Source organism: Poecilia reticulata, linkage group LG21, assembly GCF_000633615.1.
Source record: "Poecilia reticulata strain Guanapo linkage group LG21, Guppy_female_1.0+MT, whole genome shotgun sequence".
Lineage (NCBI taxonomy): Eukaryota > Metazoa > Chordata > Actinopteri > Cyprinodontiformes > Poeciliidae > Poecilia > Poecilia reticulata.
The window spans coordinates 16,660,063-16,680,839 of NC_024351.1; the positions used below are offsets into that span (position 1 = coordinate 16,660,063).

Genomic DNA, 20,777 nt, shown 5'->3' on the forward strand with positions numbered 1-20,777 from the left:
TCAAATGACTGTTTTTTTATTACAACAGCTCACAGTGCCATCACTGTTTGCTCTCACAAACTCAAAGGGAATCAAGGGTACAAGCTTTTAAAGTGGCTACATGATTAATGTGTTGCTTTCAAAAACTGTAACATGAGTAATAACAGTTTCCTCTCAGATATTTTATCATAACTGGCTGATTTAGATTCTTATGGTTCAAGTTCACGAGATGCAGTACAGTCCGATCTAACCGTAACACCATTCCTGCTACGAACTGAATCTGACAGTAATGCAAATCCGACCCGCAACATGAGACACTATTTAGTGCACTTACAAGCACTTACACTACACAAAGCAAGATTTCCTTTTAGTTTTAATGAAGTAAAACGGCAACTTAGGTCAGTTTTGTGTGTAACAGTTTTTTTTTCACATTTAAAATCAGATTAATGAAACTATTTGTTCATAAACCTGCACAAAGATTCTTGTTCTCCAGCTGAAAACCAGAATTTCTCTCTTTGTAAGATAATAAAACCGACTGGCCTTGACTAACTGACCAACCCCGAGGTCTGTTCAGGACGAGCAAGAAAACAGGTGAGGAATATAACCTACACCTGTGCGTAGGTGCACCATGTGTGAGGAAATAAAATGGCTGTAATTTGTTGTTTTTCAACAAATTTAAAAGTTAAAACATTCTGCATTTAAAAAAAGAAAAAAAAAGGAGGGTTTCATTTTCCCAATCAGTAAAAGAAAGAAGTAACCAATAATAGATTCCTGAACTCCACTCGGTCTTCTTGTTAAGGCAGGTAGGAAGTCAATGAGGTATAAACTGTCTCTTTAGCTTAGCGTCCCATGGTCGGCATGGTGACAGCCGGGCTCGTTACCGTGGCGTCCTCTGCCTTCCACTGAGAAGTCACGGTCTTGATCTGAGTGAAGAACTGAATGCCCTGCAGGGAAAACGGGGCGAATTTGTCGACAGGAAAATACTTTTGAGTCTTTGAGATCATTAATGCAAAGCATTTTGGAAAAAATAAATAAAATTAAAAAAAAAGAGAAAATGTGTCTTTGTCTTTTTACCTGCTTGCCGTAGAAGTTGGTGTCTCCTCTGAAGGAACCTCTGGAGCCGGTGAAGGAGAACATGGGCAGAGGGACGGGGATGGGTACGTTCACCCCAACCTGTGGAAATGCATAAAACCGTCCATGTTTCACTGCCAAAATGACTGGAAATGTCTAAAGCAGCAGGGACAGACAACATACATTTATACCAAACGAATCTCTTTATTCCCAAGCGCTGAAATCTGGATTTAGGGATTTTGCAGAATCTAAGAGGATTTGTTGCAAACATTGACGAGAACCAGACAAATCTGAGAACTCCCATTTATAAAGCCGCGACAGAACAAAACAATCCATCTTCCTGATAAGGGGTCACGTTGGATAATTACGACTGCTCACTGGAGCTCTGCTGAGCCGTTTTGCTTGGCGCCACGTTGCACATTTTGTCGCTCAAATTGGTTTTTTTAGGTCTACCCAACTGCATCCGTAGGCAATTTGGTCCACGTTATTAATAACTCCGCCTAGGAAACCGGCAACAAACGGTGAGGTTCCGCGGCGTCGTGCGTATACAAATTCATCAAGTAATGACAGGCTGAGATGATGATGCAAATGAGCTTCAAGTCATAAACCACTGATGCTTCAGAAATGTTTTCAGCCAGCGGGAAAGCCGATTATCAAGACACAACAAACCGCGGCTTCCAAGGTGCGCGACTGAGCTCGACATCGCTAATTCAAAAGCAACCGCATCTCCATTAAAGCTGAAACGCTTGTTGATTAAACTTAACCCTCGCATCTTTTTACAAACACCTCTCTCTTTCTCTCACCTGGCCCACATCCACCTCGTGTGTGTATTTGCGCGCCGTGGCTCCGTTGGTGGTAAAGATGGCCGTGCCGTTGCCATAAGGGTTTCTGTTGATCAGCGATATGGCTTCGTCCAAGCTGTCAGCTTCCAGGATTATGAGCACCGGCCCAAAGATCTCCTCCTTGTAGCATTTCATGTCCGGCTGAAAAGAACAGGCATGATCAGAGTGTGGGGAAAAAAAACAAAACAAAAAAAAACAATCCTGAGCGCTATTAAAGTGCAAGACTGTTACTAGTATGCTCATTTTACAGAAAATAATGATGCATTAAAAAAAACTGCACAGCTTCCCTATTTTAGGAGGCTTGGGGGGTTTCATTAGTCTGCAATGTCTGTCTAATAATAACCATGCTGGAGAGAAGAAAATCTGTATTCTCCTCAACTTAACGTTATAGTCGGGACTTTTAGGCTGAATCTCCACCATCGTTAAGCTCTGTGAATTTACCAATTCATGTAAACAGAATCAGGAAAGAAATGGGAGGAGCAGGACAAACTTTCTGATTCCTCTGATGAGCAAAGAGGCTGATGGGAGTTTTCTTTCACTTTAGCTCCAAATAGGTTTTGCAGAAATGAAAACTTCTTCCTTGGTGATATTATTCCCTTTCCATTTTCAGAACGCCCTGCAGGGACATGCAGCCCCAGAGGAAAACTGTTCTTCTGTACAGTAAAGAATAATTACAGAGACAGCTGAAGTCCAGTTCATCTATTTTGTCCAACCGATAATGACTTAAAAAAATTATTCAATTATTCACACCCTTAGGACCTTTTACATTTTGTCTTGGGCTGCAACTAATGATTATTTTAGTAATCAATTATTGTGATTTTTGGCTAAAACATATTTGCATAAAAAAGAGTTTTTATCTTAAATGTAAAATTTGTATTTCTTTGTACATTTTTGGCTTAATTGCTGCTCCGAATATGATTCCCCCCCCCCAACAACGGGCCTTTTTTGAGTTTGTATGCTTCAGTAAATTAATCAATTATTATTATTTAAATAATTTATTAATCAATATTAATCCAAATTATCGTCTCAGTCCTAATTTTGTCATGTCTTTTTTTTGAGGATGGAGTGTGATGGACCAAAACAAAGTAGTGCACAATTGTGAAGTGGATGGATACCAAATATAAACCCAACTACCTAATGTTGGTTCATAGCATAAAACTAGGGGTGCAAAGATTTATTGTTGCTGATTTCCTTAATTTTAGGAGATCGGTAATCGGCCGATTTTTACATGTGAGGCCGATCTTATCCACCAATGTCATCAACCTCGGCAAAGGTCTAAAAATCAACCAGTGTGATTTTCTTTTCTCCCGTTAGAGATGTTTGACTGACGAACCGGCCGACCAGGTCATGTCTGCACACTTACAGTTAACAACATTCACCCCATTGTTGCCAATTCAGCAACGTTCTTGATATTTGAGCAACATTTCAGAAAATAAAATGGTAGCGGCCAAAATCAGAATCAGTAACTTAGGTTTCTTAAAAGATCGGTAATCGGCAATCGGCCAGAAAACTGCAATTGGTGCAGCCCTACAGAAAATCTAATGGGAAAAAAATAAAAGCTTAGGGGGGTTGAATACTTTTGGAAGACTGTAAATTCAGATGGCCAGCTCACCTTTACGTTGCTCAGGATGGTGGGTCCGACAAAGTTTCCGTTCTCGTATCCTTTGACGTGAACATTCCTCCCGTCTAGCAGCAGCTTGGCGCCTTCATTCACACCGCTCTGGATCAAATACTCCACCTTGGCCCTGGCTTCAGGGGAGATCAGGGGCCCCACGTCGGCCCCGGGCTGATCGCCTGGAGCAAAACAATTTGTATATTTGAGCAGGGAACGGGCAGAAAATGCCCTAAACGGGCATTTTCTGATAAAATCTGTAATAAGTGGTTATACTTTAGGCTGTTTTGCAGATATAAAAAAAAAAGACACTAATCTTCTATTGACTGCTCCTGAGGGGGAGTTACCTGCATTTACGCGCAGCGATCTGGAGCGCTCCACCAGCTCTGGGAGCCAGTCACGAGACTCCCCAACGAAGATAGCAGTGGAGAGAGCCATGCATCGCTGGCCGGCTGCTCCGAAAGCGGCCCCCACCAGCTGGTTGATGGTGTTCTCTTTGTTGGCGTCGGGCATCACCACACCGTGGTTCTTGGCACCCTGAACGACAAAATTGAGGACAGTTCTCCGATGTGCGAATTATCACTGGAAATAATTGGCTCTTTAACGTCAGAGTGGTGCGATTTGAGAGCGTCCAGCGAAGCAGTGAGAGTACCATGTTGGACTGAACCCTCTTTCCGTTCTTGGAGCCGCGCTCGTAGATGTACTCTCCTGCTCGGTTGGATCCCACAAAGCTGATGGCTTTGATGGCCGGATGGTCACAGATGAAATTCACAGCTACACACAAAAAGAAGAAAAAAAACAAAGTGGTTTAAGGCTTTTTTCTTTTTATCTGTGCCTCAGCTTTAAATGAATGTGTCCAAATTATGATTTACACAGCTGCAAACAAGCATTCCCACCTTTCCACAAGTTGTCCTATTACAGCCACACAGTTTAATTTATTAGGATTTAATTTTGCAGTTATGAAGCCAAAACTGTCCAAAAATAAATACATGATTTATACCAGGTTAACAAATAATAATTTGTAAATATACTTGGAACTTCTCAAATGGTATAGTGTTAACCTGGCTAAAAAAGAAAAATCTATCTAGCACCTTTTACTATTCAATTATTAATTGATTAAATCAAAGAAAAAGTAGTCAATACTGATATATTTTCACTGTATTATTGCATTTTCGGCAAAAATGTCAATTTTCTTATTTAAAAAAATTCATTGAATTGTTTATTTGCACTTAACAGTTTTTAATATTGTATAAAAAATGCCTATGCATTTAAATCAGAAATCTGCAAAATGAGACAATTTTTTAAAATCATGATATTTTATAACCGTTACTGTTTTTCTAGTTAAATGTACGGCTGTAACTGTGTGTCGCAGTTATCTTAGTCCACAAACACAAATATTTGAAAAACATTCCCATCTTTAGGACACGAGTCACATAAATAGTGTTTTTACCAAAATGCACAAAGTTACTTCATTTAATCATATTTTCAAATCTATTAATACACCTTTATTGAACAAAAAGTACAAGAAAATAATTTAAAAAAACAGCAATCCAAACAAAACCCAAAGTTTTACGATAAATCAAAAATCTTATGATGAAAACTTTATCGTGATAAATGACAATTCGATAAATGCACATGTAACTCCAGTTTATATGATTTCGTGGAAGGGAGTTATTATTGGACTCCTCACTATTGTTTACCACAAACTCGCACCGGGAAGCCGTGACGGAGCAGACACTCACCTGCATGCTGCCCATGGATGATGTTCAGAGTGCCATCTGGTGCGCCCGCGTCCTGCAGCAGCTTGGCCAGGAGCATGGTGCATCCTGGGACGCGCTCGGACGGCTTCATCAAGTACGTGTTGCCGCACACCATCCCGACGGGGAACATCCACAGAGGAATCATGGCCGGGAAGTTGAAGGGGGCGACGCCGGCGCAGACGCCGAGGGGCAGGCGGTATGTGTACGTGTCCATGTCCTTGGTGATGGAGGGGAGGGTTTCGCCCAGCATGAGGGAGGTGATGCTGCAGGCGTGCTCCACCACCTCTGAGGGGAGCAGATGAAGAATTAAACTGTTCTGGATTGATCATTTATATAAATACACTGCTCAAAAAAATAAAGGGAACACTTAAACAACACAATATAACTCCAAGTAAATCAAACTTCTGTGAAATCAAACTGTCCACTTAGGAAGCAACACTGATTGACCCGACGAGGGTCCCCGTTGTCAATCAGTGTTGCTTCCTAAGTGGACAGTTTGATTTCACAGAAGTTTGATTTACTTGGAGTTATATTGTGTTGTTTAAGTGTTCCCTTTATTTTTTTGAGCAGTATATATTAAAAAAAATTTTCATGAAATGTAACGAGACAGCCAAACCGCTCTTGTTCTGCTCAGTTATTTACACTTGGAACCAAATCAAAAGCGTCGCTGCTCTGATAAAACGTGTTCTTCACGTTGCATTAGTATTAACACACACGTTAATTACCACACAAGCTACAACTCGACTGTGATTGGAACCAGACGGCTTTGGCAGCCAAAAGTCTTGCCCCCCTCCACCGCCTACCGACCTCCGCTGCGTATTTGTATGCAGATATCTGTTTAAAGAGATTAACCTGCTACCCTGAGCCTGATTGTGTTCATTAGGGACAATTAAGAAGGCTCCCACCTGCCTCTGTAAGCTGCCGTAATAGATGGTGCATGTCAGGGATAAATCTAAGCTGAGACACGGTGGGGAATGTCAGCAGACTCGTCAGACAGGATTGCATTCACTTCCAGGGGTGAGTCAAAATTTACAGTGAATTGCAGAAGTATTCGTACTTCTTCAAATCGAGATTTTAGGTGCATAATTGTGGGGTGCATAGAAAAGATGCAAGGTTTTTGTCTTTTCAAATAATCACTGGGCGTTTGTTTTAAATAAATAATTCCTCCATATTGATTTTACAACTTTTTCCATCAATATTAAGGAATTACTGACTCCTATATCTTGTAAGTCTTATTTCAAGTGTCCTAACATATTTGCACTAGAAAGTAAACCAAGAAATTCTTAAGATTTTTTTTTATTTTTTTATAACAGCATTTAAAAGTTAACCAACTTGTATTCAGGTTCTCCCCTGTGTGTAATTTAAATTCATAATAAATTCAGCTGTTCTGTGGAGGCTTCTGGGGTTTATTAAGAAACCGCTGGTGAACAAACGGCATCGTGAAGATCAAGGGACGCAGCAGGCAAGTCGGGGAGAAAGATGTGGAGAAATTTAGAGCAGGGTTAGGTTATAAAACACTATCTCAAGCTTTAAGCTTCCTTCAGAGCATCTTTCTCTGGTAGTTAATCAAAGAAGCAGTCAATGGGAGAAGTGAAAGGTTTACAATAATGACACTGTGGTTCTTTCTAGTTCATTTCCTGCATCGCCCTGCTATCCAAAGTTTGTATTTTAACTTCTACAGAGAAAAAAAAAAGTTCAATTTCCAAGTAATAAGCTGTGATAAAAACTTGAACAAACTTCAAGCACCAGTGCCCCCCTGTTCAGGAGAAAATCTCTACTCCAGGCAGCGGCGCTCCAAATGGAGCCTGTCTTTCAGCTGATAATGGAAAAGTTAGCACGCCAGAATAATCTGAGCACACAAAAACTGGGATCTCCACCAAGTACCGAAAAAATAAATACTTTTTTTTCCACAGCTCTATCTTGTAGCTACTGAAATAGCTCTTTTTTATTTTTTTAAAGTGGGCAGGACTCTCTCAGCTTCTCAATATGTTTCTTCTTGATGCCAGAAAGACTCAGTGAGGTGAGCTAAACAATTTCTTTTATTCCAAACAGAAACACAACCTGGAAAGACTTTTTCACATGCAGTCAAATGAAATATCCTAAGGCTGCACCGGTACTGTTCGCTGTAGCGGTTACATTTCAGAGATAAAAACCCTGCGACCGCTTGATCGTCAAACTTTGAGCTTTAAAAACGGACAATATTTGATACAGTTTCAGCTGAGGGATGTGAATTTCTGCTGTTTTTCCTGCAGCTCTTAGTAAAAGTTCTTCCAGATTTTTAAGAATGGCACATTCTACAAATTTTTTTTAATCAACATTTCTTTTGTAAATAAGAAAACTTTTTTTGCCTAAAATGCAATACCACAGCATCCATTTAACAAATCTGAACCGGGTGAAGCTAAAACTATAACATTTGAGGAGTTTTGACCTAAACATGTTTACATGCACAAGTGTGTCTTTATTTTAAATGCAAAATATATATTATTACTGCTTTGAATGCGTTGGGATTTTTTTGAGTCTGCATACTCCAGCTAACGATTAATCGATTGCTAAATGAGCTGCCGATTAATCCGATTAATCGTTCCAGCCCTAAAGTGAACACTATACTCACGGAGTCCTCTGAACACATCTCCCTCTGCGTCAGCAAGCGTTTTGCCCTGCTCCAAGGTGATTAGCTTTGCCAGTTCTTTCTGAAACATTAGGAAAACAAGTGATGGTCAGCTCAGCAGATGAGATGAGCATCTAAGAAGGCGGCCATTTTCCCTACAATGTTGTCCTTGATGAGCTGCTGGTAGCGCAGGAAGATCTGCTGCCTGCTGAGGATGGACGTCTCGGACCACGAGTGGAAAGCTCTGGAGCAGGAATCCACAGCGGCCAGCATCTCCTCCTGAGTGGCTTTGGGAACGCGTCCCACCACTTCGTTAGTGGCCTGAGGGGAAGGAGAGACGCTGTTCAGAGCTGACAGGGAGAAAAAGAAGTGATTGCTTGGCATAAAATGCAAGACATTATTCCATTAATATTAACAATAGATTAGGGTTGGGGTTTTTTCTCCAGTCATTTACAACTTTTGTGTTTTTTTACGTGATGAGATGGATCTGTTCCAAGGCAGTAATCAGACACAGCTTAGCTAGAGGCTAATACTTGACAAGCTACAAACTTTTTCTCTTGCTTAACAAATCAAGCAATAACACAAAAGCAACTGGAGAGACTAATTTATCCACATGTAGCGTCTAATGAAACCCCTTGAGCCTTTTCACATTTTGAGAATCACTACAAAAACAACAAAACAACCCTTACCAAATAATTCTGGTCTAGTTTCTAGAGTATATCTGAAATAGGACAAACCTAACAGATAAGTAACTTTTTACACTATATATAGGAGCTTGTTTTAAGTCCTTAATACTGGTGAAAAGTAGCTCCACAGGCAGTTTAGCTCACTTATAATATGGGGGGAAATGTCTTGTTATACAGGGTCTCTGCAGCTTTTACCAACTCAAATTTAAGACCTGTATCTCCACAGAAATGCACAAACTTCGTCCAGCCAACTGGATTTGCACTTACCCAACATAGAAGCAAAACAAAGCTAGCTAGCCAGCAAAGTATGTTAGCAGTGAGCTACCAGTAGCCTCAACCATTCAAAGTCACACTCAGTGTGGAAATCTAAGTGCATCTCAAACCTTTACCTTTGACACAGAGTGCCAAATTAAATAGTCCTGTCAAGACACAATGTTAATTTAAGACGTTTTATGGCCTTAATTTTAGCTATATGAATTTAAGACTTTTTAAGGATACACGGACACCATGTTATAAGTAAAACTAGTGCATTTTTTTGTCAATGTCAGGGAATTGTTTACTTAAAACTAGCGCCTACATCTTGCTGAAAAGTTATTTGTTAGCTAGCCTTTGTTAGCTCGCTCCATTTTGAGAAGTGGAGTGGAAACTATTCATGGTTTATTTTATGCAAGTAATAGTCAATAATTTGTAACTCGTCTGGACAAGCTTTTGGAGTTTGCCCAGAAAACTTGAACTCATTCCAAAACAGCCCAGACTTTATACCTCGACCCAAACCCTTCCATCATAGCTTAGACTGTATATCTGTAGCTGCTACTCTGCCTCATTCTCAAGTCTTTTTCCTCATCCAACAGATTTTCTTGCCACATTTAAAGTGACATCAGCCTCTTCATAACCTGTTATTTTACCGCTGCGCTGCCGTGTCTCCAGACCTGTATGAACACTCACAGGGTTGTGGATGTCCAGCCACTCAGATGAGCTGGACTCAACAAACTTGCCGTCGATGAAGAGTTTGGTCGTCGGCTGGAAGATAAAAGCAGCGTACAATTAACGCCCCTTTCCTGCATGATTACATTCTTAATAACTCTGCTGACAACATCCATCAATCACTACAAAGTGAGCCGAGAATGTAATGTCTCCTTGAAGCGTTTCATAGCTGACTGACTGCCATTAATTGTGCTGACCACGATAATTTGGCTTAATGGTGTGTCTATTTACCTGCTATGTGTTTTATTAAAGAGTGCAAAGCAGCTAGAGGTGAACAAACCAGGTCTTTGTCGCCATCCTATTTTAAACTTGCAACCTGGCGATGGACTCGTCTCCTGCAAATAATTTAGTAGGTTTAATTCAAAGCTTTAATTGAATCTGAAATACTCCAAATATGTTACAAGGTTTGCTTCAATGTCATCTACTCTGATTAAGTGATTTAGCTTTGTGCTTCTATTTGCCAATGAAACATAAAAGCACATCTGGAGGGATGGAAGAATTATGAATAAATAAACATTAAAGACATAATTTATGCAATATTTTTAATTAGATTGAGTGCAATAAATAAATCATTTGTTTAGAAAAGAAAGTTTTTTTTTCACCCTTATAGCTGCAGCTCAGCTCCATAAATCCTAATTTCCAGCAATTATGCGAGTATAAAATATGAAGGTGTTGATAAAATCAAAGGCTGGCCGACTAGTTTTCAATGAATGTTTTTCCAAGGCGAGAAAAAAAATAATAAGTTCAGCTCTTTTACAGCTTATTAGTTTCTAACCATGCATTAGGAAGAAAAAGCTTTGCTTTGCCTACAAAAAAAAAATCAAAGACAAACTGACTTTGATTTATTTGTGCTTCCGTATGCATTTACTTGGTAACAATACATTTAAATTTTCCACGCATTTCCAGACAATCACCTAAGATTGTTTCATAAAACGACACAAACCATAAACAATCAGCAAGCACGAAGCAATCACTTACATGAAACGAGTGAACTCCATTTCGATCGCTTCGTAAGGTTTTCTCAGCAGCTGACGACGCCGCGTCATTTCACTGCGTAAAGTTCTGAAGACGAAGAGCTTTGATTGAACGGAGCCAACATGGCCACAGCTCAAAAAACGACTCAAACGCCTCAAATTAGATAATAATCGAAAATAATCTCGTGAAAGCGATGTTGTTGCTAAATATTGCCATGACGATATCGGTCGTGATAAATCCACTTCTTGACTTTTCTCTAAACTTTAGCCATTTTAAACCCTCTTTGTGGCCTTTAGCAGCGCGTCATCTGTGTCAGGAAAATTAACTACTGACATCTGGAATATTAAACAACACTTACTGCTTTCCAAACAATCCTTGTAAAATCCCATATTAGTGTTGCACATTATGGAAAGGATAATAAATCTGTGATGTATTATTTAGCTCTATCTCACAACCTCACCATGAACTCCCTGAACTATTGCCATCAAGAAAAAAAAATAAAAATGTACCACAGCATCAAACGCGGAATCGTCTGACTGCTACACAGCTTTCCGCCTGAAGCTGATAAACCGCTGTGATTTTATTACCCTTACTTTGAACATTGCTGTTTATATTTTGTATTTTATCTCCTCAAAGTTTTTCTTTTTTTTTTTCCAGAATAATATTTGAAGACCCCAGGGAAACTGTCTCGCTAAGTTGTACACCATTAAGTAAACAAGAACATGAGAATAAACTGATTTGATCTGATGAAGCATTTGACTCAAGATGCGTCTTTGCTGCATTGATTGTTTGATGCTGCGTAGCAGATATTTATAGCACTGCTTTTCTATTATGGAGTGGTCTGTTGCAAGGTGTGCAGGGCAATAAAAAGGTATCTGCCTGCATCTGTTGCTGTCCTGTTGGCTTACCTGTCATACTTAAATGTCCCACATCATGAAACAAATATTGATATTACATTAAGTCGGTCCTAATCTAAAAGGTCTCTGACTTTTAGAATAAAGAAAATCACTTACGTCTGACAACATGTAGTCGGTGAAAAAACGTCAAAAAGCAACACATCAGGTTCCCGATCTAAATAATTTCAGGCCCACACGAGAGACAAAGTCACTGACATTTATCTGTCCAGGAAAGGTTACAAATCCATTCCTAATGCTTTGTGAGTCCAGAGAACCTCCACGATCCAGATGCCCACAGCTGACCAAAAACAACACAAAGACACGTCTCTTGTTTTCTAAAAAGAAAACATCTGGATGATGGCAGAGACTGATGGGAGAATTCTGTATACCGACAAGACAAATTATGGGACATTTTGGGAGGCGAACATCCTGTTAGATGTTGAGTAAAACTGAAGGAAGCATTTATACCAACAGCCAAACATGTTGGTTCTCCGTCATCAATATTCTTTTCAAGATTCGAAATATGTAAGAGTGACAAGAAAACTAAAGAAATCTAGTTTCTCTGCTCTGTAAGGCGCATGTACTGAAAGGCAGGAGATGCTTTGCAGAACACGTGATGTAGTTGGATTTATTTCTGTGTTATAGCAACAGCTGGGTGTCAGTGTCACAGCTTACCACTGAGGAAGAGGAGTAGCACATGCGACCAAGCTGCAGAGGAGCCTGAAGGAGAAACAGTGCACATTAACCAGCTTAAACTTCATTTATCGCCAAAACACAACAGAAAAAATAATAGTCTCTTCTGAATAAATCACAGGTTTGTAATTATTACCCACATGTAGCTACATGAAACCTAACTATCTAAAACTAGGATAAGAGGAGTGAAGGTCTAAGGAGCAAGACTTTGTTAGCTAAATAGCTTCTTAGCTTCGATAGGTTAAACATGCATTAAAAAGCAAACTTCTGTATTAATACTAGCTTTACCTTGTTGTGTAACAGTGGCCGGAGGACAAGCGCTGCCATTGTGTTGAGCCAGGTGTCTATTTTTTCCTTTAACCGACCCACAGTGAGAAGGAAACTTTATCTCCAATGCTTTCCAGAGGACAGGACAGCGTACCTGGAATTTAACCGATCTACAATACATTTACAAGCGTTACAAGCGAAAAAGAGGGTCGCAGATGATTAGTTGATCTGTGAAAACCATGCTTTGCGCCCATTCGCTGGTTTCTCTACATATGGGCGGGACATAAATCGTTAACTACCAATCACTCTATGGCTTTTAAAGCTGTAAAATAAGAAGGCGCTGATTGGATGTGGATCCAAACAAGCTAAAGTTTGTTGATTTCTATGCGATTTGCTGGAATTAGGATTTAGATTTTAGTTTTACTTCTTTGAAATATTAGCTAGATCAAATTTCTTAAAGTCTACGAATCAGATATTTTTGTAAATATGTTAATATTTGCCTTTGCTGCCGCAAATACTATATTAACACTCACGTATCCAACCGTTTCCATAGCAACATTTTTCAGAGGAGACATGGAGTTCCTGAAATGGGACACTGAAGATGTTGCAAACTGGATTGAGTCTATAGGATTTTCAAAATACAAAGTTGGTGAAACCTTAGCTAAAACCAAATAACTTCACTGTAAAGTAATACTAAGGAAATATGAATCAAGTTCAGCTAACTTTCTAATGGATTAACACTATTAAGTCTCTAAACTCTGGCACTTTATTTCTGTTGCAGGCTTGTTTCACCGAGAATTTCATCACCGGAAAGAAGCTCATTCATGTCAACTGTAGCAACTTGCCAAAACTTGGAATCACGGATTTCAGAGACATGCTGGTATCGATAATAGGCAGAAAAGCATGCAACATTTGTGTCATTATAAAAGTGTGTTTATATGATAACGATACTGTCCCATCAGATGAATTTCAACTGGCAGAGTTGATTCAATATAATATTAATGACGGCACTCCTAAGTGCACTTTATTAGTCAATGCTGAAACATCAATGCGTCCCATATCATTTAGTCTAATCTCAGCAAACAATTACAAGTCTCCTCTGAGTGCACTGGCAGCCATCTTCAGGTGTCTTAGTGTCGGCTTGGCACTGTCACACATCCTGCTCGACTCTGTTTCTTTGCATACGTGGCATCCAATTAAAGCTGTAACCAGAGTTTCTTTTTTAGCAGCAATGCCTATACATTCAACTCTGCTAAGAATAGTTTTGAGAATAAGCTGTTGGGATATTTGAGCTGACAATGAAAAGACAGTGAAATTCCATGAAGAAATTCCCAGCATATGCTTTCATTGTTTATATCAGTTTAAAATGTATAGTTCCTCGCATAGATATCAATATCTCCTTAATTTGTTTCACATTTTTTCACATCAGAATCTTAAACTTTATATTGAGATTTTATGTGGTGGATAAAGTGGTGCAGAACTGTGAAGTGGAAGGAAAATATTCATGTTTTAAAAGTGTGACGTGCAGCTTTATTAAGCCGATCTGAGTTAACGCTTTAAGATCCAACTTATGTTGCTATAATATTTGAAAACCTTTGGGGGTTTGCACATATAGCGGTTGAAATTTCTGCCCATCCTTCTTTGGATAGCAGCTCAACTTTAGTCTGAATGCACAGAAAGCATCAGTGGGCAAATCTTGCCACTGATTTTGATTGGGCCATTTGAGCAAACAAATTGATCTACACTATTTTATTGCAGTTCTGGCTGTAAGTTAACAATCATACCGGAATGCGAATCTCCTGAATTTCTCTGTATTTTCCTCCATTCATCCTTCCACAAACTCTGCAGCCTATCTATCCCTGCTGAAGAAAAGCTTTGCCTCACCAAGATGCTGCCAATTCTATGCTCCACCATGGTGGTTGTCTGTATCGAGTTAAATGCATCATGTCGTGTTATTTTATTTGGAGAATTTTGCATCTTAGCGAAAAAGCTAATTAAAAAAACAAAAACAATGCACACCACACTTTGCAGATTTTCATTTGCATTGGCCTGTCACATTAAATTCCCAACTAAACATACCAAAGTTTGTCAATGTGATGTGACTAAATGTGGAAAAGTCCAAAAAGTATGACTTTGTGCATTGCCTAAGGATTCACTTGTGTAAGTCCATGTACTAAACTGAGAGAAAATGATTCTTTTCCCTGTGGTTATGAGGTCTCCTAGTCCCTCCATTCCCTCTGTGGGGGGGCTGCTTTATTAAATAGATTTAAACCGTGTAAAGCCTGCATTTTCAAACGCCTCATCCCTGCTGTGCGTCCTGCAGGTCATCTCCGCTTGCGTACGTGTGCTGCTGGGGATCACGGAGACCCCGTGGAACAACAGCATCGCTGACCCCCGGCGGGACACCATGGCCCTGTTCTTGGAAGTAAAGAGCCGCACGGGAAAATGGACTAACTCCCTCACCTACCAGCAGTTTTTGTACTACTTGGAAGACCCGGACTACACCCCGGAGCCCGAGTCGGAGCACGACGAGAACGAGGAAGCCGAGGACGACGAGGGCGACGAGGACGACGAGGACGACGAGGACGATGAGGACGACGAGGGCAACAAGGGCGACGAGGGCAACGAGGGCAATGAGGGCAATGAGGGCAACGAGGACGACCAGGACGGTGAGGACGTCGAGGACGACAAGAACGACAAGAACGACGAGAACGAGGAAAACCAACAATAAAGAGCAAAAAAAAAAATGTAAATATATATAAACAAAAGCATCTCTGTGTCATTTCCTATCAGTCTCATCTGATGACACAGATGAGACACTTACAGTAGGTCAGAGACGGGCCCTGACATTAACACTTCCCAGCAGCAAAATGCCACTGTTGTCAGTGCGGCCGATAAACAAAAAGAGAAACCTTTCAAGCGCGCTTTCTGCTGGCTGTCCGCGTGTGTTTAACATCGCTTCAAACAGGATTGAGCCGCTGGAAATTTACCGACTAGTGGGTGATCTCACGAAATGAGAGAAACAACAAAGACTGACTGCATTTTTTTTCTTTTTTTCCCCCAGATCTATCCATCAAATTTTGCGAACGTAAAACAGCATAAATCAACTGATCAAAGGGGCTCCTGCCAGCCTGGTTGTGGAGAAATCCCCAAACCACCTGTAATTCTCATTGATCTTGGGTGAATGTCATGGAACTGGATTAGTTAATTGATTCCTGGCGATCCTTGGGGTAATTTTCAGGATGATGTCAACAAACGGCTGTTTCACAGGAAGCCCCATTAGTGGTGACTCGATCGTTGTTCTCTGAAAACACACACTTGTAAAAGTATTTAGACCTATTAAAGGTTTGTCACATTTTCGTCAGACTGACTTTGATGTGTTGTGTTGGAGTTTTACGGAAAGAAAATGACACATGGTTTTCAAAATCGTCTACAAATATTTTACTAATTGGCTTCTTTTAATCTGATACCCCTAAATCACTAAATTAAATCTATTTCCTTCTAAATTTGCCTAATTACTACAACCTGTGTGTAACCCCCCCATGAAATTTCACTCTTTTAGGCCACATTTCCTGTTTATACAGGGCTTACGAGGGCAGTAACCCAGGGTCCTAATTTTGGGGGTTGGCCCAAAAGATCTTTTTTTTTTAAATGAATGCATGTTTTTCAAACATTTTTGCTTTATTTAACACTAATAGGCCCACATCAGGTAAGGTCTATTAATATTTTGTAATTTTTATGAATGTAAACAATACTCAAATACTTAAAAAATGTGAAGTTATGCTTAATTTTTATGTAACAACATGAAGCTGTTAACCAGGGGACGTATCAAACCTGCATCAATTCACAGCTGCTGATGTGAAGGACTAAGGACAGGGCACCAAAACTGGCTCCGGGCCCAGGGACCCACATCCTTCTAAATCCGGCCCTGCACATGTTCAAATTATACAAGGAAGACATTGAAAGTCATGTCTGATTAGACATTAACATTTCAACTAGGCCTGGACCATATTGGGGAATTATGTGTGGCAAAAAGTACACACTTTCCTCTCTCTCTCTCTCTCTGTGCATCCAGCACTCTGTGTGACTTTTGGCACCTTGGGGACTGTCACTCGTGTCAGGTGTGGACATCTACGGCTGCGACACTCTTCATCAGCAAGCAGAAAATGACACTGACAAGGTGTGGGCTCATAACACTTGGAACATTTGACCCAGCAAATTATTGTTTGGCGATATTTATGCTGTTGCATTGCAATTTTTTTTTTCTCCACATTTTTACTTTTGAGCCACAGCTTTGCATTGTTAAAATGGAAGATTTTTATTACTTCATCAATATAAATTATGCTGGGAGATTATTAGCCATGCAAAGGTCTGGTCTTTATTAGAATGAGTCAAGAAGAAAGCCATTGTTGGAAGCAGCGACTTTTAGAGACATGGAGAAGATGAATGAAGCTTTCTGGAAGAAAACCCACACTATCCTTTAACTAGTAGTTTAGATCTAAGTATGTTCAAAAGATAGGATGTCCTACTCAAAGTCCATATTGAGAATTGGAGCTAAGAACTGGAAATGACACACTTTAGCGATCCACCTCAACTCAATCTGAGCAATTCGCAAAGGCAAATGGGAAGAAATGTTGGTTGATGAGCAAAGGTGGATACTTATGTGAAAAACTGAAGATGGGAGGGGAAAAAACCCGCTTCAAGACAGCTACCTTACTGTCTACTTATGCACTTATACAGGCCCATACTTTGCCAACTTGCACAAAAGGCTACGGGGTGGGTGCATCAGATAATGATGGATTCGGTGCCAAGTAGACCCTCGGGGAGCCAGGCCTCTCTGTTTTAGCCAACTCAACACTTTCTTGCCCAAAAAAAAAAAAAAAATCTATTGAATACATAAGGGAGTGTTCAGCTTTACAGGCTGCTATTTTTGGGTTTATCCATGAATAAAAAGAAAGAAAGAAAGAAAAACACAGGCAGAGGTTTCATGCAAAAGAAACTGATGGATTTTCAATACAGCTCGACTCATGTTTCATCTCATGTACGTGTGAATCTGATCGACAACCCAGCTTTCTTTCTTTCTTTATAAACGCTCATAGATTACAGGTCGGCTGCGTTTTCTTTCTTTTTCTTTTTTTCTTTTCGTGCAGCAGTAGTTCAGTCTACATGAATAAATTATGATGCCTGCCTGCGAGATAGGCTGCGAGCTTCTACTGCTGCTGCATCTGCCTGCTGCACACAAATGGTCTCTGTGCGGCTCGGAGCGCACGAATTACCATTCCGGGCACAGCGCTGCTGCTGGTCAAGAAATGGAGCCGGGTCGGTGGCAGACAGCGGTCCGGGGGCAAAGCGGGGACTACGCCGCCTACAACGGCAGAAAGCTCTCTGTCAGTCTGGATTAAGTCGCTTCTGACTGAGCCCCTGCGTCGCGGACTGGGAGAGAGAGAGAGAGAGAAAAAAAAAAAGCCTGTGAAAGCGAGACGAACATCTGGTCGGATTGAGCGCAACACCAGCCACCCAGCGCCGCTTATTAAAGCAAGCCTATAAAAAAAAAAAAGAAAAGAAAAAAAAAAGGCGTTTTCTCCTCCTCTGGATGCGCAGTAGAGGCGATCCACACCGGGACCCCTCACGCAGTTTGCGCCCCCCCCTCCCTCTCGACCCCCCACTCTCTCTCTCTCTCTCTCTCTGTGTCCCTCTCTTCCTCCTCCTCCCCCCTCTCCGTTTTACCTCCTTCTAAAAATGAAGACATTTTTTTTTTTTTTTTTCCTTTCTGAGTGTTATCTAATGCGAGAGGATCGCTGGAAGGAGGAATTGCCCTTTATCCGCCGGGTATGGATTTCTTGAAGGGCATCGCTCGTTTCGCAGGCCGTCACACATTATAGGAGCCAAGACGCATGCTTCGGGATAGCTACCTGAAATATCTCCAAGAGGCGCCGTCGGTCCCATTTTAGGCGAGCCGCTCCTCAGTATGCCAGCGGAGCTCCTGGGAGGAAATAAGATCGCAGCCAGCCTCCTCTGACTGGGCTTGATGTTTCATTTGCAAGGTAAATTTGAAGATTTTATATCGCGGATTTGAACTCTTTTCATCTTTTTTTTCTTTTCTTTTTTCTTTTTTTTTGAGAGAGAGAGAGAGAAAAGGAGAGAGGGAGACTTGAAGTAGTTCTCATTTGAATGTGACAGGGATTCTCATGACAGTACACTTGTACCGCAAGGTCACAAAAAAAAATCTCTTTTCTTCGAGGCATGCCATCAGATATAACGGTTTTATTTATAGTATGCTCTTGGATGCATTTCGAGCTGGGCTTCTTTCTTTCTTTTTCTTTTTTTTTTTTTTCTCCTACAGGTGAAACTGAGAATGGTGCCTCGTTATTCAGTCTTCTCTCAGTATATCTGCAGGAGGAAAAAGAAAAAGGAAAGATTTGTTTGATGGTGTTCTAACAGCCCAGAGGACAGAGTGATGCAGACTGTCTTTTGTGATTATAGCTGATATGCTAATTGCACTCTTTCTCTAGCACGGGATGAAGTCCCAATTAGTCCAAATAGCAAAACTGATGAGTCTGAGAAGAGGTGCATGTTGCCAGGTGACTGAAGCACCAGTGGAACAAAAAAAGAAAAGAAAAAAAGAAGAAAAGACAAACAACAAATATGATCATTATTGACAGATAAGGGTCTTGCCCTCTGTGGAGTGTTAGTTGTCCATCTCGTATTATTCATGAGAGCCCGAGGCCCCCATTGTAACTGCTACCCCAGTGAAAGCAAGCCCACGCCTCATTTTGATGCCAGTGTTTGCTCTCGCTGCTCTATGTGTGTGCTCAGTGTTTTCTGTGCTGCTGCACCTTCCACTGATGGCCGGGATGTGATCGGTGGCTCCTCGGCCGTACCGGCCTCTCGCGTTCACTGACCCAAATTTACACTCGCTTCGAAAACGGGCCGAAGAAGGGCTTCCTTTAAAGAGAACCCCGGGGCCAGACTTCTACGTGGAACAACTTCATCTCCTTTTAGATGTGATTTGTTACATGTGGGGTATTTTGTGGTCAGGTGTTGTATTTTTGCTGTTGTAAGTTGCTATTTATTTGAGATGAAACGGATTCCTAAAGACTAGCTTCCGAGCGGGTGCCTGTGGTGTGACATCGCAGAAGGTATTTGTGATTTTCTCTTGTTCTTGTTTCAAATTAAATTCCTCCTTCAGAGATCTGTAATTTGCATCAACAAAACGGAGATAAAAGTGTGGATTTCGTGAAAAATTGGCAAAAATTTAAAAAACGACATGGAAGCGGTTTGTGAAAACTACAATGTCATTACCAAAGATCTACACAGATCACTCTTAAAATATGTAAAACCGTTAAGTCTAGTTCTTGGAAATAAAAAAATATTTCATAAGAATACTTTCTGTAGATCTGTTGCGTTCCTGGCGACTTTTTTGGTCGAAATGTACTTTTTTAGGAGCCCCCTACCACCAGGTAGGCCCTACCTCCATTCACCTGCAGTTCAACTCATCCCATCATCATCGCTTTAACAAACACGACAGAGAAGAAATGTGAAAATAATCCCATCATCAAGTAATCGGAACAAAGGAAATTTGTTGGACTAGGCAAGAGCAGTTTACACTGCAAGTTGTGTTTTTCACTGGAAAATCAAATAAAGGTGTTTCTGTCAGAATATGGCATTTACAAGTACATTTTATGAGTGGTGAATATACACAGAAACCAATTAGAATCAACAAGAATATAAACAGATCTACACCAGTTATGGTTCCGAAGCTAACTATCGTCGTCGTCTCCCATTTGCTCCACCGTCCGTCCATGGTGGCCTGGGGGTCATCGGAGTCAAACTCTGACTCAAGACACGTAAAACTGAACCCCGTCGTAACTGAATGATGCAGAATCACAACGTCAGAATCTGTCAGAAGTTGCTCATTCGACACCGGCTGATCAGTTCAGCCCCCGTGCCTCTTGTGATGTCGTTAACCCACATAAACACAAAGCACAGTTTGCTGTTTTTGTCTTTATTGTGCTCTATTCTTTGTGAAATCCTGTAGTGGAAATCCATACTTCATTAACCAGGCCAGCTGTGTTTTTTTGTTGTCGTTACTGTTCTGTTCTTAGAGAAAACACACACACACACACACACACACACACACACACACACACACACCCACACACGCACGCACGCACATGCACAGACAGACACACACACACACCACTGGATATTATATTTTAAGACTTTCACTGGATATGAAGGCATGTGCACTTGCTTGCCCATGAGCGTGCATTATATGATATGTTTACAGCCTATTATTATTAAGCTGTTTTGTTGCTGTGCGAGGCAGAAACAACAGTACCCCAAAGGTCTTTGGCATAGAGAAAAATAAACAGTAGGTGCAAATATGGTTTCTGTTTGCCCT

At 40.7% G+C, this 20,777-nt stretch overlaps 3 protein-coding genes across 4 annotated transcripts in view; 2 read left to right on the plus strand and 1 right to left on the minus strand.

Moving 5' to 3' along the window:
* On the minus strand, positions 1-18,369 carry LOC103457893 (methylmalonate-semialdehyde dehydrogenase [acylating], mitochondrial-like). Its single transcript, XM_008398364.2, has 13 exons — positions 18,286-18,369; positions 12,395-12,543; positions 12,089-12,133; positions 9,504-9,578; positions 8,032-8,193; positions 7,876-7,954; positions 5,247-5,549; positions 4,157-4,278; positions 3,852-4,041; positions 3,505-3,686; positions 1,854-2,033; positions 1,054-1,152; positions 1-923 (listed from the first exon to the last, which is right to left on the minus strand). Exons 2-13 carry the CDS (start codon positions 12,431-12,433, stop codon positions 819-821), a joined length of 1,581 nt encoding a protein of 526 aa, XP_008396586.1. The 5' UTR covers positions 12,434-12,543; positions 18,286-18,369; the 3' UTR covers positions 1-818.
* LOC103457892 (sterile alpha motif domain-containing protein 15) lies at positions 12,550-17,263 on the plus strand. 2 transcript variants are annotated; one of them, XM_008398363.2, is made up of 4 exons: positions 12,550-12,743; positions 12,927-13,018; positions 13,155-13,253; positions 14,697-17,263. In XM_008398363.2, the coding sequence occupies exons 2-4, from the start codon at positions 12,947-12,949 to the stop codon at positions 15,102-15,104; spliced, it is 579 nt and encodes a 192-aa protein (XP_008396585.1). In that variant the 5' UTR covers positions 12,550-12,743; positions 12,927-12,946; the 3' UTR covers positions 15,105-17,263. The 2 variants fall into 2 exon arrangements, with proteins under 2 accessions (XP_008396585.1, XP_008396584.1); XM_008398362.2 differs by having other exon boundaries at positions 12,550-13,018.
* The window catches only part of lrfn5b (leucine rich repeat and fibronectin type III domain containing 5b), a 24,054-nt gene continuing 21,606 nt past the window's right edge, over positions 18,330-20,777 (plus strand). Inside the window, exon 1 of the mRNA XM_008398361.2 lies at positions 18,330-18,417. The gene's annotated coding sequence lies outside the window, so the exon portion shown is untranslated. The remainder of the gene's footprint in view (positions 18,418-20,777) is intronic.

Coding starts and splice junctions, on each gene's coding strand:
- LOC103457893 (XM_008398364.2), bottom strand. CDS start 12,433: ATGGCAGCGCTTGTCCTCCGGCCACTGTTACACAACAAG. Junction 5,550..7,875: donor AGATGTGTTCAGAGGACTCC/GTGAGTATAGTG, acceptor TGCTCCCCTCAG/AGGTGGTGGAGCACGCCTGC. Junction 4,042..4,156: donor AGAGGGTTCAGTCCAACATG/GTACTCTCACTG, acceptor TTTGTCGTTCAG/GGTGCCAAGAACCACGGTGT.
- LOC103457892 (XM_008398362.2), top strand. CDS start 12,860: ATGTTAATATTTGCCTTTGCTGCCGCAAATACTATATTAACACTCACG. Junction 13,019..13,154: donor TAGGATTTTCAAAATACAAA/GTTGGTGAAACC, acceptor TTTCTGTTGCAG/GCTTGTTTCACCGAGAATTT. Junction 13,254..14,696: donor CGGATTTCAGAGACATGCTG/GTATCGATAATA, acceptor TGCGTCCTGCAG/GTCATCTCCGCTTGCGTACG.